Source organism: Netta rufina (assembly GCF_964035555.1).
Source record: "Netta rufina genome assembly, chromosome: 4".
In the NCBI taxonomy this organism is placed as follows: domain Eukaryota; kingdom Metazoa; phylum Chordata; class Aves; order Anseriformes; family Anatidae; genus Netta; species Netta rufina.
The window spans coordinates 66195816-66212191 of NC_140127.1; the positions used below are offsets into that span (position 1 = coordinate 66195816).

At 40.8% G+C, this 16376-nt stretch overlaps 1 protein-coding gene across 1 annotated transcript in view; it reads right to left on the reverse strand.

Annotated features, from left to right (window-relative positions):
- ABLIM2 (actin binding LIM protein family member 2) overlaps window positions 1-9767 on the reverse strand; it is a 146820-nt gene extending 137053 nt beyond the window's left edge. The window contains exon 1 of the mRNA XM_084286157.1: window positions 9676-9767. Within this exon, the coding sequence (XP_084142283.1) occupies window positions 9676-9691 (16 nt within the window). The 5' untranslated portion in view covers window positions 9692-9767. The remainder of the gene's footprint in view (window positions 1-9675) is intronic.
- Between the last annotated feature and the right edge of the window lie 6609 nt (window positions 9768-16376).

Here is a 16376-nt window from a genome sequence, read left to right on the forward strand (position 1 = left end):
GTTTACAAGCTAAATAAACTGCAGTCAGATGAAGTATAGGAAAAAATATTAACAACAATAATTACCCTCTTAATTGCATTATTTGTGTGTAGAAGAGCTTTCCATTTTCTTACTGCGTTAGCAATTTCTTTAGGGCATAACGTTTTAGGATGTTTACACTGAAATATGCAACAACAACAACAAAGTCTGAAGTGATAAAAAGAAGCTTTAAACGCCAACATGGAGATGCAACATTATGTCAGACACAGCAGTTTTGAAGAGATCACAGCCTAGAGACAGGATGAAGTGAAACATGTAGGATGACCAATTTGTAGGTTAGTACCACCGGACTCTCCTGGACACATAGCTCTTACTGTCCATCAGAAGTCCTCGCTCCCTACTGCTCAAGTGCTATACATAGCTGTCAAGCTGAAATGTCAAATAGCCTGTGACCAATATAGGACCTTCGGTAACTGTTAATTCTTCACAGTCCAATAATGTCAATGCAGTGATAATACTTTCCGTACCACTGTTTTTTTCCACACCATAATTACCAAAATTTCCCTAGCAAATTTCTAGGAGATTCCTGTTAACCTGCAGCCCTTTGCCTTCCAGCATGCCCAGAGCACTGGAACCACCACCTGCCTTCCAGAACCACATCAAGAAGCCTCAGGGTAGGCTAAGAGTAGGCAGCTTTCTTTATCATGTCAAGGTTTGCTGTTTACCAACTGCAAAGGGCTCTCTAAGTGACACTGGATGCATAACTTAAAATACATTCACAGGTTCACTTCAAGAAAACAGGTTCAGCTACAGAAAACAAGAAATGAAATGTTTCTAAAAATATGAAAGGGAACAGTACTTTCTAAGCACAAGAGTGACTAGTACAGAAAAAGACTATCAGGAGAAGTGGTAGGTTTGTTATCTTTTGTTGTCTATGGGGAAGACAGGTCTGTTTTTTCTAACTCGGTTCTGGAATATGCGAGTGCAAACAACCAGTTATTCTGAGAAGTAGTAGAAGATTAGATGATTAAGCAACTGAATTTGACCCGTAACCTACACAATAAAATAAAAATAGCTCAAATGAATAACTAGAGTTAAATAGAAATTCAACCTAAATTCCAGACCTGAAATTGGTGAACTGTTTTGATGTCTACAGTGCAAACAGCTATACTGAAATCATCCATCCCTAATTGAACAGATCACCACAACAGTCTTAGGAAACATGTGCAAAATCAAAATCAGAGCTGAAGCTGAGAATGCCTCCTATATATAGCATTCCTATATATTTCCAAAAATATTAAGTACCTTTGTATGCATAAATACTCTGAGAAGATGCCTTGTTCTAATCTGTAATGGGTGAATCAAGCAAGTATCCAACCAACGTTATGGCAGCTTCTGACAGCTCTAGCTTAACAGCCAGGCTTTTTCTGCCAACTTCAGTTTGCAGCAAGTGCTATGTATTGCCTTCTAAAATAGCCATGACTATGGCATGCTTCTAGATCTATGCAGACCTTATGTGCTTCAGAGACAGCATGCAGAAAGCCCAGCTGAGCATTTCTGCAGAGCTGGCAGCATCACTCTAATGTTAGTCTCATATTCTTTTCAGGACATGGACCATGTTGTTCCCATGGAAAAATCAACGCTGACCATGAAAAAAAAGCTCAGGCATATCACAAATTAAAATTTTAGCTCTAAGGAAAAAAAGAAAATTGAATTTGAAATGAGTGACTACCACTACCACGGTTTTCCTGAAAAAAAAAAAAAAAAAAAAAAAAAGTGTACTATAATGTTCACTCTGGGAAGATTAACTCTGAGTTTAGAAATAACAGGAGTTATGGGTCCTCAGCACAATCTAGCTTTCACTCTTAGCTCAATCCAAATTAATAAATAATACAGACAAAATCAAATCAACAGCAGTATAACTGTTTTTCAGAATAGCTCTATTAAGATACAAATGTATACTGAAGTTTATCGTTACACTGACTTTCTGCAGAGAAAGAAATTTAGGCCAGGATATTAAAAAAGAGCTAAAATCAGGTATTTGTATGAAACATCGCTTTGTGTTCATCCTGGTCTTGCACAATTTTCAAGATACTATTATCAGCCACTGCTAACCACACTGGGTGATGGGTGCTGCTGGACACAGTGTGTTGGGCCACACAGGCACTTGATCTGGTATAGGCATCACTGCAATGTTTGCTTAAATAACAGCAATGAATGTGACATACAGCAAAATGAAGTGCTAATGCTTACAGTTTAATGGCTTGTAAAGACATACATGTAGCTGATGGCACATTAACACAGTCTCGGAGATGTTAGTTTAGTTCCATATCATGAGAAGCTGTGTTTATTAAAAATGTTAACATCTTTACCTTGATTCTTCAGTTAGTCATGAAAAGAAATGCCCCAGTTGCAGAGCGAAGAAACACTCCGCAGCTCTCAGTGATCTCAGCCACAAGTGCTATCATTTCTCGAAATCCCAGCATGGATGGAGAAGCCAGATGTTCACACCATGCTTGGTGTCTGTCACCCCTTGGCTCTGCAGTTGTGCTAGCATAGCCCACGGGAGTGGGCCTGCATCTTCTGGGTGATAGTTCAACAGGTTTGTGGTCCATAAAACACTTTCTCCACAGGGCCTGGTGCAGGAGAACTTACAAATGCTCCTACACAAAGCTGAAGCTAGAAGTAGTAGTTTTTTTCCTCCAATTTCATGAGATAGGAATGAGCCACCAAAGCCTAGGAGGAACGCTGATCAGTAAATAAGTAAGGCATTCAAGATAAATCTGCCTGTAGGTCTCTGTAGCAGAGAGATCCTCAGAAAATTTGGGACTGGATAGGACACCCAGAGGTCCAACACACTGCAGGTCTATACTCAAAGTTAGGTCAGGTTGCTCAGACTTTTGCAAAATAGATTTTTAAAAACCCTGGACGTTTTACGGCCATCTTGGGAAAAACTCTTCCAGATTTCAGGCACTCCCATTCCTGTTTTTCTTCTCCTTATAGCCAGCACAAATTTCCCTTGCTCTAACTCCTAGCTGTCACCTCATGCCCTTTCTCCACGTACCTGTGAGGGGAGCTTGGCTCCATCTTCCCTACAGCCACTCACCAGGCGTTTCCAGCTGAAGAGAGCAGTGAGATTCCCCCTTGTACAGGAGTTGTTAACCACGCGGGTGGGAACTCTGTACCCAAAGGCACACTGAGCCATGGACGGGCTCCAGATGGCACACAAACCCACTCTGGCCTGTCACCACTACCACATACCCACAACCTGTGCTCAGGTGCAGCGCTGGTCTGCTCTCCAGGCAAAGGCAGAGTGCATTATTTTCGGGTTGGCTCTGCTTTATTTAGCCTGAGTAGGGCAGGAACTGGTGAGCACACTGGAACTCAGGCCGCAAGCAGAAACCCTAAAATTGGCACTCAGAGCCCGACTTGCAGCCAGGTTAGCACATAGCAGAACGGATGGCATATGTGCGAGTCACAGGGGCAAGGTGTTGGAGGCACTGCCAGACGTTTGCTCCAGATCGCCGCCATACAGACATACGAAGGCCCAGCTGTTCCAGATTGCCTTGTACTCCATTTGTGTGAATTGGCTGCAAATCCTACTCCATTCCTGCCTTCCTGTCAGCAAGGCCAGTTTCTGTCTGTAGGTCTCCATGCCCTACATAATTATATACATACAGCCTTAAAGATTAGGTCCTCTGTATCTGTGTTATATCTAAAATTGTGATCAAGAGATTGTTTTAACGCCGCTGGTATTGCAAAGCCAAAAGAAACATGGGAGCAAGGCAAACTCTACAAGACTATCAAAAGCAAACTTGTCAGCTAAACTCTATTAAAACCCCTCACTGTTTTGTTACAAGGCAAAGCAGAGAAATAACTTGCAGATCCAAAATAAGTTTGCAACTCTGAGAACACAACAGGAAAGGAAAAGGGACCTAGAGAATCTGTAAACTGGGCAAAGTAAACACAAGTAACTGAGATGAAAACAAAGATGAAACTGTAAAAATATTTTTCATGACTTCTAGATCATTCACATAATTTTAAACTGCAATACTGCAACAATCTATGATTTACAAATGCACCTCAGTGAACTCTCTTGACAAAAGTAGAAATAAATCAAGCAAAAACTGGCCTCTGATCAAGAACTCTCTGAATTAACCACCTCATGTTCATTTAGTCCCATTTAGCATAGCTTAGAGAAGATCTCAATATTTACTTAAACAATTAGTAAAGTGCCTTACTTATTACCTCTGAGGTTTGCTGCCACCTGTGAATCCACAAGTCACACACCTGCAAGGGGAAGGAGCTCTAATGACCTATTTTCTGAAGTTGCCAAAGCTCTTGTATGACACACTCAAGCATAACAGGTTCTTTGACTTTTTCTGCATATGATATGGATCAAACTTTAACTCCTCCCTCTTGCCCAAGGATTTTACACTATAAACAGTCATAGGGATTTGGTTTTACTTTCTTGTCCTTTGAAACAGGCTTGAAGGAACGCAAGTACAGTATGCTTACTGCTCCACATTTACGCTATATTCAGTTATTTCACTCCATAAACCAGCAGGGGCCAGAATTTTTTTTAACACCTATATTTATTTTTGTCTCCCAAATACGAATTTGGCAAGAGGGAAGAGGAAAAACACAGGACAATCACATTTCATCCTCTCTTGATGCATCAGAGACTGACCAATGCTAGATATGTAAAAACAAAGGAGATATTTGAAAACTTTCAAGGACTGCTGTGTTTGTGATCAGTTACCATACAGTAATAACTAAGGTACCACGCTTTCTTCTCCTATCTATCATGAGGAGCAATTGTGGTCTGTTATGCTTAACAGTGACAATACTGCTTAATTCAAAAAGTAATAGTTTCTAAATAGCAAAAAAAAAAATAAAAATCCATATTATGGGAACATTAAAGTCTTTTAAAAACATCTTTAGTGATATCTTACTATTCAGGAATATTTATTTTTATTTTTGATGGCTAATTGCAGTGACGCTTTGATTTCCTTCACTACAGATCAACCAACTTGTACTATACTATCAGGAAAAATCTCCAAACTGAAGGGATTGATCAATATAGCTAATGCCAGTAGAATTGTTTTTACAGATAAAAGGAGAAAATATGTTCCTAAAGCAGACAGAACTATTCACTGAATGGAGCTTATATTCCTCTCAGATTTCTTTTCTAGAACAGAAAAATAAATAACTGTCCTTCCTGCAAAACAAGACTCCATCTAGATTTCAGAGCACGAGCATCAGCTAACCAGCTGTGAAAAAAAACCCTCCAACATTTCAGAAGGTAACAGCTCAAGGCCCTGACACACTGCTAATAGATTTTGACACAGGGAATCATCTAAATTCAGAAATATTTGCCTGAAGGATATATTTAAGGATGCAGACAATGAGCCAGCAAATTGTCTGATAATCTCTGAGGCCCCTCTGCTGCTGTGTCTGATGCTGGCCTGCTGGAGGGATGAATGAAGAAGGCACAGTATTGCTGCTAGTCGTTCCCGCTCCCATCCCAGCAGTCATCCCTGCCCTGTGAAAGCCCTAAGCAGAATGCTCTACTTCCACCCAAATATGCTTCATTCACTGTTATGATCCCTTTGTTTGAAAATTCAGGGTATGAAGGTGAGCAACCCCCCAGCAGGACTGGGAAACACTGCTCTGAGCTTTAAGTCAGGAGGGACACATCTCCACAGCCTGGATTTGGGAGTCTGTAGAGGATAGAAGGTGAATGGTTTGTCAAAATCAGCAAAACTATGACCGGGGTTTCCTCACTTTGAATATTGGCGAGCCCATGTCACAGAATGAGGAAAAAGAGGGGAAAAGTTACCTCAACAGCCACACTTTAATTGGTTTTTCAATTATTTATCTCTTTACATTTCTTGGCCCTCTGTTTCTATCATAAAGTTGAATATTGGGCATTAAGTATGTAAGCCCTGTGCAGCAAAACCAACAGTGCTTTACTACCATACTGAAGTGACAGCCAGCTGTGGCCAGAAGAGCAGACACACAGGGTGTTCGGTGCTGCAGACACCATGCAGAAGACGGGCAGGTTGGCAAGAAGCAGACCTCACTCGTGGAGCAAAATGTCCGGGTGTTTTAAAGGAGAACAAGCTACCTTTCCCATCTGAGCAGAGCTCGGGTAGCACAGAAAGGCCTGCAGCAGGCAGGATGTCCTGCAGTCAGAAGTTACTGGCTGATGAAGCTATCACCTGATAATCTCTTCTGACCAATTTCACCCTCTTGTAGCAGTGCTGTATATTCTTACCATCAAAGAACATGATGTTGCAAAGAATAATCTTCAACAAAAAACAAACAAACAAACAAAAAAACAAACAAACAAAAACAACTTAAGCCTAAGATACAGCTTCCTATTTTTTTTTACAATCCAAATATATGTGTGTGTGTATATACATATATATATATATTCCACGAAATTCAATTTTAGAGCAAGAATTACCATCAGCAATTACATGCCATTGTATACTTTCTCAGGGAGATCATGCCATGGCTAAAATGGCAAGGAAATGAAGTAGCTCTAATTCTGTTTAATTACTAAACTTGGAGGACTGCACATTATTATCTTCATACATACATATTTCATTAGTTGGAGAACTCCAAAGCAAGGCGACCTCTTGCTGCTCCCATCAAGTAACTTAATGCTCTCTGCTACCAGTGCTCAAAAGGAAGGGATGAAAGTAAAACAGGAAAATATACTTGTCTGAAACAAACAGGCTATTGTCTCTGGGGAGGGTTCCCGTTGGCCTATTTACATGTGAATTTTGAAAAGGAGTTAAGCATCTCCCCGGCAGGGCAGGAACCAGTGTGACCAGCCTGTGCAGCCTCTTTTGTAACCAGTGCACTATGGCCATGCGCCATTTGGGTTGTGAACCTCTGTCAGCAGCTCTCTGATCCACACAACCAAATTTTCCCTCTAATGTAACAGTTTAGAAACTAAAGAGCCAAGCGAATTTGTGTCATGACATTTAATTTAATCTAATCTGAGATAATTCACCTAGTATGTAATTAGCTCTGTGATTCTTCTTGCACTTAAATAATCAACACCATGTTACCCTATTTCTGGGAACTGATGGAAACCTAGTTTTCTCAATTTCAAATTTTTAACCTACTTTGTTCTTTTTGCTATGATTTCAAGACAGCAAAGAACTGGGATATCAGGCTGATAACCATATTATAAATTATTAAAAGTACACTCAGAATCCTGAATACACAGCCATTTCATGCAACTCTCCTAGGTATATAGGGGTTGTGAATGAGCCCTTGCTTAGAAATGTTTTCAGACAAGGTCAGAGGTAAGTATATGGAATTCAGCTGAGGATAATCATGTGTGGGAAAACCTAATTATGCTATAAATACTAATACATTTGAGTTGTGTTTTCCTATGCCACATGATCATATGTTTTCTAGATGTAAAACTATACCACGAGTCTGTAGTTCATTAATACAGAATGACATTTCAGAGAACTATACAGCCACTTTAAAAGGTATTATCTGTATCTATGTATCATAAACTAAATCACATTACCAAATGTAACCATTTGTACATCTAAAGGGCAAGGCAGCGTGGCAGGGATCCAGGCAGGGATCCCAATGATGTGGCACATCAGCACAAGACACGCAGACTGAGCAAAGGCTTCTGGAGTAGCAAGTAGAGATCCACAAAGGTTGACTCCATCTCATGAGGATGGATCACCAAACACGGCAGCAATGCCTTAAACCTTATGTGGCAGTGATTTCGATGCCACATTTCAGCCTGGTTTTCTTGGCAGAGACAGAAACATCCTTCTGCTACAACACCACCACTGAGCTTTGAATTACAGCCTTTCCAGAGCAATTTTGGTGGAAATCTTTTGTAAGCAGTAATTTTACTCAAGTGAGTTGTGGCATTAAATTTGCTGTACGATAGTTGCACTACTGATGTTAAAAGAAATTTTCCATTGCTTTTGCAGAGTAGAGGTGGGCTCCCCACATTTAATTTATCATAGAAATTGATTGCAAATTTTTTACATAGTCCACACAGACACGGTAAATCCAAATCTGGAAACATCAAAGCTAAAGTGATACTTAAAAACAATGCTCCTAAAACTGCCAGTTGTAATTTCAAATGAGAGCTAAGGACTCTCAGGGGTTTTTCCACCCTTTTTCCTAGGATGTTATTTTTATCTTGGCACTATTCATTAGTTCTCTTTCATTTATGCTGTATTTGGTGCAATTACAGAGATAGAATTGTGTCAAGTCTCATCTGTACTAGACTGTTATCCACAAACTTTTCTTCTGTGTTTCTGACTTTGCAATCTATCAAATTTGTGTTTAAAACATTCTCAGGATGCAACTCTGGAATTTTCTACTCCCTCTCTCAGCCTCAGCTCTACTGCTACAGAATATAAACGCTTCACAGTGCTGCATATTCTTCTGTTGGAGATTACAGATGGGGAACAGGATAGGATTCTGTGCTTGACTTTAATCATCTCCAATGCAGATGTCACCATCTGTGTTAACCATCTTGATTCCTTTAGAGGCAGAAGAAAGGCTCAGGATTTCCAGCACCCCTGAACACGCTCTTGCTCTGCTCCCACCTGCCCCAGCCTGGGCACTTGGCAGGTTGGAAGTGTGCCTTCCATGCACAGACCACACGGAAGCACAGCTGATAGGCATATGTGGAAATCGCTACGCTTTCAATAGAGGAAATGCAAAGCTCCGTTTTTATATGAAGCCTCCGGCAGGTGTTTGACCCCGGGTCTCTCACTGCTCTAACAAGGAGCCTGTCTTCCTCTTTGTTTGCGTTAGGCTCTCATTTGGCTCGCTGCGAGGATGTGGTGTGATTAAGCGTGTTGACATACAGAGTCACCACGTAATTGTAGCTATTCAACGTCTCCCCGTTGTTGTGGCAGAGGGTATATTTAGCAGCTACAGTTATGCTCAGAAATGAAATATACAATCAGCTCTGAAAGCCTCCCCCTTTCCCTATGCACAACCCTGGGTTTGCCTTAAAGACTATAATATTGTGCGATCAGCTGAGCTCTGAAGCAATCACCCGCCAGTGCCACCCAATGCAGACGAATGCTGAATTGCTGGAAAACACAATTTCAAGCCCGTTCACAAATCCTGCATGTATCACGGGGGGAAGGAGGGGGATGGGGAGGGAATAATAAAAAAATACTTTTGTATTTCCCTGGGCAACTGGATCTCCTGGGTGGAAATCGTAGCTGGTGTTCCGACGAAACCTGCGTGGTTTTCACCTCCCCTGCCAGCATGCAATCTCAGCCGGGAGTAGAGGCCGAGCTTTCAACCCCAATATTTTAACCTCAAACCCGTCTGATGAGCTGCGGGCTCCTTCCCTGCGGGATGCCGGGCGGGGAAGGGGGACAGCAGGTTCCTGCCCCACGCTCGGCGGGGTACCGGTGGGCGCCGGCAGCCGAACCCACCCCGCGGAGCTCCCTGCGGTGTGCGGGCGGCGCCCGGGCTCCGAGCTCCCCTCAGAGATGCACATACATACAATAATAATAATATATATATAAATATATGTAAAAATACAGAAATCTTTACGGTCCGCAATTTCCAGCTGCCCCCCCCACCCCGCAAAAAAAAAATCGCAACGTCGCCCTCCCGATATGCTCGGTGCATATGTAGGGGTTCGGGGGGGGTCCTCCCGCTGCCTCCTACCTGTGCCGGTGCTCATGTCGCGCAGGAGGGGCCGCCGCCGCCGCCACCGCTGCCGCCCGTCCCCGCCGCCCGTCCCCACGGCCCCGCGGGCGGCCCCGGCCCCATCCCCGCCCGCCGCCGCGCTCCGCCCCTGCCGCAGGTGCCCAGCACCCCGGCCACCCCAGCGGGCACCTTGGGGTTTTCGGCAGCTCCGTGCCTCCTCCAGGGGTTTACATCTCACTCCGGGGCTGCGGGGACCCCCCCCCGGTTCCCCCTCAGCCGCATCCCGCTCGCACCTTTTTCCCCGGCAGCTCCCCTTCCTCCGCATTTTCCTGCCGGTGCTCGGCTGGTGAGGTCGCCGACGTTTGTGCAAAGCGGGTCGCTGCACAGGTGCTTTAGCATGTCCCCGGAACGGCCAGGGAAGGAGGATGGGGATGTTTGAGCTCTTCCTCAGCTCGGCCCGGGCTCCAGGCAGCGCTGCACCGCAGAAGACGTTTGGCAGCAAGTGTGGTTATTGAGGAGAGGAAGGGAGTGCTGGCTGGAGCAGGGGAACCTCACTGATCCTTCATTTGTGAAATTAGAAAGACTCACAGTGTTTTGTGAAAGCCAGGCTGTCCAGTATTCCATCTATCTAACAAATAATTGCTATAATTCTGATAGAAATAATGTGTTTTTTTTTTTTTTTTAATTATTATTTTAATAAAACAGCACCCAAACTTCCATTTTAAGAAACCCAGCAAGATCCAGATGCAGTTACATAAGCACATCATGTTGCACAGCTCCTCTGATGCTGCGTGCAGGGCAGCTTGGCATAACACTACCAGCGTGAGGAAGCAGGAGCATGCAGAGGACTCCTGCTCTGCACTCAAATGATGCAAATCCTGGAGATAATTGCTGCCACTGGGAAGAGTATGGACCTACACTCAGGCATCACAGGGATATGGGATCAGACAATCCAAGCTGGTGCCCCACTGCTGACAGCCAGCAGCAATGGATATTTGCAGAGCAGACTTGCTGAGCCAAATGAGTTTTCTGCATGTTTAAGAACCTTCCATGCATTTTCTTCCATTACCTTGCTCAACTGTTTTATTTTATTTTATTTTATTTTATTTTATTTTATTTTATTTATTTATTTTTGTTTTGTTTTGTTTTTCAGTCTATGCACACTTCAAGCAACCGCAGTACCCTGCTTGAGAGATTTCACAGCTGAACTATGGGTGCTGCAAAGAACCACCTGCTTTTGTTTTGAACCTGCTATTTGCTATCTTTATTCAATGCCTACTCACTCTTGTAGTGGAAGAGAGAGCAAACATATTGTTCCCTATTCACTTTCTCTGTGTCACTCATGAATCTGTCCTATCAGATTCCACCCTTCACTCCTACTCTGCTTAGTCATTCCTTGAAGCTCATGACTTGTAACTTCAGTAGCATGCTGCTATCCCTTTCTGTCATTTGCAGAATGCATCTTTAATTGTTCAATAGCATGTTTTGCTAACTGCCTTTATTGCCATTTTTCCATCCAGCAACCTTCTGCCACCCATTTGCCAATGAAAGCTTTCTTGCACTGCCCAGTTGTACTAAAGTGTGGCAGAGGAGTTGGAGTTGGTCTTGTAGAACTTCACTAGGTTGCAGACGGTACAAGAATATCCATGTGTTTATGTCTGTTACATATCAGAGTAGCAGAAATTTGTAGAGCATCTCAATTGTGGCAATGCAGCAGCATTCATCTCGTCTTTGTTCTGCATTCATGTTAATAAGATCTGGCTTCCAGCATCACCGCAATTTGTGTAACAGTTTAATCATGAAATATCTTTGCATATAATAACTATCATGAGTTCAAGGCATTCTTTGAGTGATGCTAGTAAGCCTGTGGCTATGCAGAAGTGTTGCTTTGAAAGCAAAATTAGACATAACTTGCAATCAATAATCAATAATTGTGCAATCAATACCGGGTGTAACAAGAGGGAACTGTTTTGGGCTTTCAGGCTGCTAAAGTTGGACCCTTCTGCTGGGCAGTAGTGCAGGAGACTGAACACTAAAGCCATTGCTTATTCATTGCAGAGAAAACCCAAGGTCTATGAGTGGATTCTTGAAGTTCTATCAGTCATGGAAATAACCAAAAGGCCCAGTTACCCAAATGCTCAGAATGGTTTGCTGAGCACATGGCACAAATGTGCTTTAGGAAATGCTGTAAGAAACAGATTTTGGAGTTCAAAATTCTCCTTGTTTAAGACAACAGCACCTGCCACAAGCTTAATTAGGGGACCCTGTGACCCAGTGCATAACTCATACGCTGCCACTCGGTAGGACCTCACCACTCCAACCAAGAGACCATGGAGCAATCCCTGCTTTTGTGGACTATCATCCAAAACAGCCTTATCCAGGATACAGAGGGCAAGAGAAAGCTCTGCCTGAATGACTTTTTGAAGTAGTTTAATGCTAGTAGTTTTAAAACCATCCAGAAAAAGTTGTCAAGAAGGTTAACACTAAACAATTTACACCGAGCATTTTGTCTTATAGACAAATCAGCTGAGATCCTTCAGGACAATGATACACCCTGAGAATGATCACACAGTCATCAAGGCACTGCAAGATTCAGTCTCATGTTACCAATTAAAATTTCAGGCTAATAGGCAATGCTGACAATCATTGTGACAATCATCTCCTGACAGTGTTTGTGAAAGTGATCAGCTTGTCCAGCCACTGCGAAAAAGGCTGAAAAGTCACAGAACCACAGAGTCATCTAGGTTGGAAGAGACCCCCAAGATCAGCCTCCAAAATATCAGCATTTTGCACCACTTCTGTCTTTACTGGAAACTGAACTGGCATTTGACAGTCCTGATAGTCTGGCTTCCACCAAACCTTCAGTGTTATCATGGGAGAGATTAAAAAACTCTGTGCAAGGCAAAAAACTTTACTTTTATAGTATATGAATGTTTTCTAACATTTCTTCACTATTGTTATTCAGGGATATTGGACTAAAAAATTTTTAAAGATCCCTTCCAACATAAACCATTCCATGATTCTAAGAACTTACATTGCATTTTACTGTACCTGGGTATTTAAACTGTGTGTTTCTTACTTATATTCATACGTCTTCTATTACATTAGTTCTATTGGAATAAAAATCTTTGCTTTCTGTTGAATTGCTAACCACCCCAAATATCAGAAATGAATCCATGGCAAATAAAAAAATACATCTCACGTTTCATTTTCTCTGCTTCCGGAAAACAGATGGATATAGTCAGGTTCTTACTGCCAGGCAAGTTCTGTGATATCGTGGTGTGCTTGACTTGAAATTATGTATGGCTTCATGTAAAGGAAAAAGGAGTGAACACTTTAAATATAAAATAGAACAATCAATATAGCATATATTCATGAATAGATACTAGCGTTACACTTGACAATGTGTATGTTCTTGTGTATGCCTCTGTATCTTAAGTACACTGCAGATTTATGGACTGACAAAATATACATTCTCGCAGAAGCTGCCCCATATTTTTTTTTTCTGTATATTTAAGTGAAATTAAGAACATTGCTTATATTTCCCTTTCTTCACTTTTTCTTTTTTATTTTTCTTAAAATTCAGAGTGTTCAATAGGTGTAGTATTCAATTAATAATACTAGCATTTTAAAATTCAGTTTCTCAGTAAGGCTGCCATACAATATTTTTATTCAGAATTTTTATTGAGAAAGTCCAGTTGAAGCAAACAAAAAAAGGCTGTTTTTGAAATTCCTTTTTATTTTTTTTTAATTTTTATTTTTTCCAACAATGGGGAAGCCATAGGCTCCTCAGTGCAATAAAATTATTACTTTTATTTAATTGTTTGTCTGCAAAGTTTTTTGAGGTCATTACCAGTATAGTATGAAAGGGGTCATATTTTAAAAGCATCCCAATGATGGAAGGTCAATCTACAGGAACTTGCTGCTCTGCATGGGGAATGAAAAAACACTCACTTGTGAAAAAACATTCACCCAGTCAGATATTAGAAGTGATTTACATTCTTGTCCAGAATATAGGAGATCGCAATTTCAAATACCTGATGTTGAAGTTGTTATAAGAAGTTGGCCCTTGGCTTCACGTTCAAAGCAGAGATAGTACCAAAGGATATTCAGGGCAACCTAGAGCAAAACTTTAAAAAAAAAAAATAAATAAAATTCATCAGTTTGTGACAGTTATACAATTAGTTGCGCAAATTCCTATTAAAATGACCTAAACTTATCATAAACAAATCAGAAAAAAAATAATCTACTGTGCATCTCTGTATTTTTTGCCATTGAATTCTATGAGGTAGTCCTGAAAACTGAGCTTAATCTGCCAAGAAACTTTGGCATTTCTTTACTTTGTCAACTTAAATCTAATTATTAGGATCGTATTTACTCCAAGTTGCTGTCTTTTGACAACTATTAGATCTCCTGTAAGATGAAAAGTGATCTTGCAATCCATAGTAATTTATTTTGAAGAGCTTATGTTTTAAATGACAAATTGTCCCTCAATTTTGTTCCAGAAATTTCTAATTTTCCTATTACTCCCAGTTCGAGTTATGGCTTGTTCAACATTCAGGCTACTATATTCAGGCTACTACATCAGGGAATTGCTGGCTCTGGGACAGCTGCCAAAATGGGCCAGGCTTGTGTTTGCAATGTGTTGGTGCCTGTGACACTGGGTGCTTATCCACCATGTTCCTGGGTTTGTCGTGTGTTGCTTTGGCATTGATAGTAAACAAGATGTAAGTCAAGTCTGAAGTCTACAAAGAGTAACAGGCTGAGAGATCTTAAAATGAGATTCAGGATATGAAAATAAATTGCCAGCTATTTACTAAGCCAGAGGTACACATGTTTATAACTAATGAATTAGTGTGGAACAGCTGTAATGAAATAATAGAGCACTGTATGGAGATGTCTGTATTGCAATACCAAGATGTCTGTAACAACTTTTATGTACAGCTCCTCTTACACTGTGGGCAGAATATAAATATTACATCAGCAGTTTCAACTTAGGCATCAATTACCCATTACAAACCTAAATGCATTATGATCAGTAGGTCAAATACAACTTCAAGGCAAACTTTGAAAACAGAAAGAATGGAATAACATCAAAGGAAACAATGGCTGAGGATGAAAGAATTCTCTGTTACAATGAGACAATCAGGGACTGTTCTCTCATGTCAGCAGTCAGCTTTTGGAAAGTTGGTCAAAACAAATAAATTTTAATATCGAAGACTGCTGCATATGACAGGAAGTCTAGCAGGTAATGCTATATAATTTATATCCAAGAATGACAACCACACAAGTTATAGAAATGAGGTGTGCAGAAATATAAATACAAAGAATGATTTGGGGAAGAGCCAATATAAGGCATGAATAATATAAAAGTCACAACTACACGTGCAAAAACATTGGCAAAAGTTTAACTTGAATTTGAGAACAGCAGATGAAGCTTGCAAGGATTCCAGTGCAATGTTACACAGTTTATGTAGCTAGTGAAATCAGTACCCCTGTCTGTAAATTTGTAAATGATGTGCTTTCTGTAGTAAACAAGCTTGAACTCTAATACTATCCCCTTTGTGCCTGTTGCAGAGAGGTTAGCACTTATTAAGCACCGTGTGATCTCTTGCAGATGTGACTCCTTGGAAAATTACCGCTTTTGTGAAGCTGCAACTTCTCACTTCAAGTAGCTGATATTATACCCCACTGTCCCTGAGTCAGTTTAACTCTGTACTCTGCAGAACAAGCTGATATATGCTGATTTGCTGTTGCTTGTCTTGCATTTCATCTCTAACACTGTTGTAATCTAAAAAAAAAAAAAAAATACTGTACCATGTTAGCAGAACTTAGACTCTTACTAGGTGACAAAATTTTCACATAGCATCATCTGCGAGCAAGGCCTTGCCTTCATGACAGTTTATAGAAGCTTTCGCTGCACTCTGCCAGGGAATATACCTGGTTTGGAAAGCATCAGACCCCAGGAAAATGCAGCTGTGACTGAACAGTTCTGTGGATGTCCTCAACTGCATCAAAGCTGTCTCATGTTATCACTATTGCTTTCCAGGCTTAATGATACCAGTCGAAGGCCCTAGTTTTTATGTAATGGCTTGGGCCAAGCCTACCTAAAAGAAAAGTTAAAGGTGGCTGAGGGTTGTGGATAATGTATGCAGAGAAGTCACCTAGAAAATAAGGAATAAATGATTATTTTTTATTTTTATTTTTTAATTATTTTTACTTCTCCAAAATGGATCAAAATGGTGAAAAATGGATCATTACTGAATATAATGTATGGACATAAGACACATACTGTGCATTTAATGCAGTGTACCCAGCAAGTGACAAGGCTTGTTATAATTTTTCTTTTTAGTTGCATGCCCTTAAATGTAGTAAAAATATCTTTATAGCATGTCCCCTCCCCAGTCACACCTTCACATAATTACAGTTTCTGTTGGCACTAACAGAAATAAAAATAAAGCACCTCCAGTCTCAAAACTAAAAGCTTTAAATTTGTGTAAATTGTATTTCACGTAATCAAAAGTTCATAAGTGGAATTGTAAGATGGTTCAAAAGCTGAAATTCAAATAGGAAGCATTTTGAGTTCCAGTGATTTTCAGATCCTTATTGAAAAATCCTCCACTGTGCCTCAGATATTCTTTATTAAATAGAAAATCTTTCCACATATTTCACAAGACTGATGATTTCACTGTATCTTTTAACTATTTTATTATTTTTCT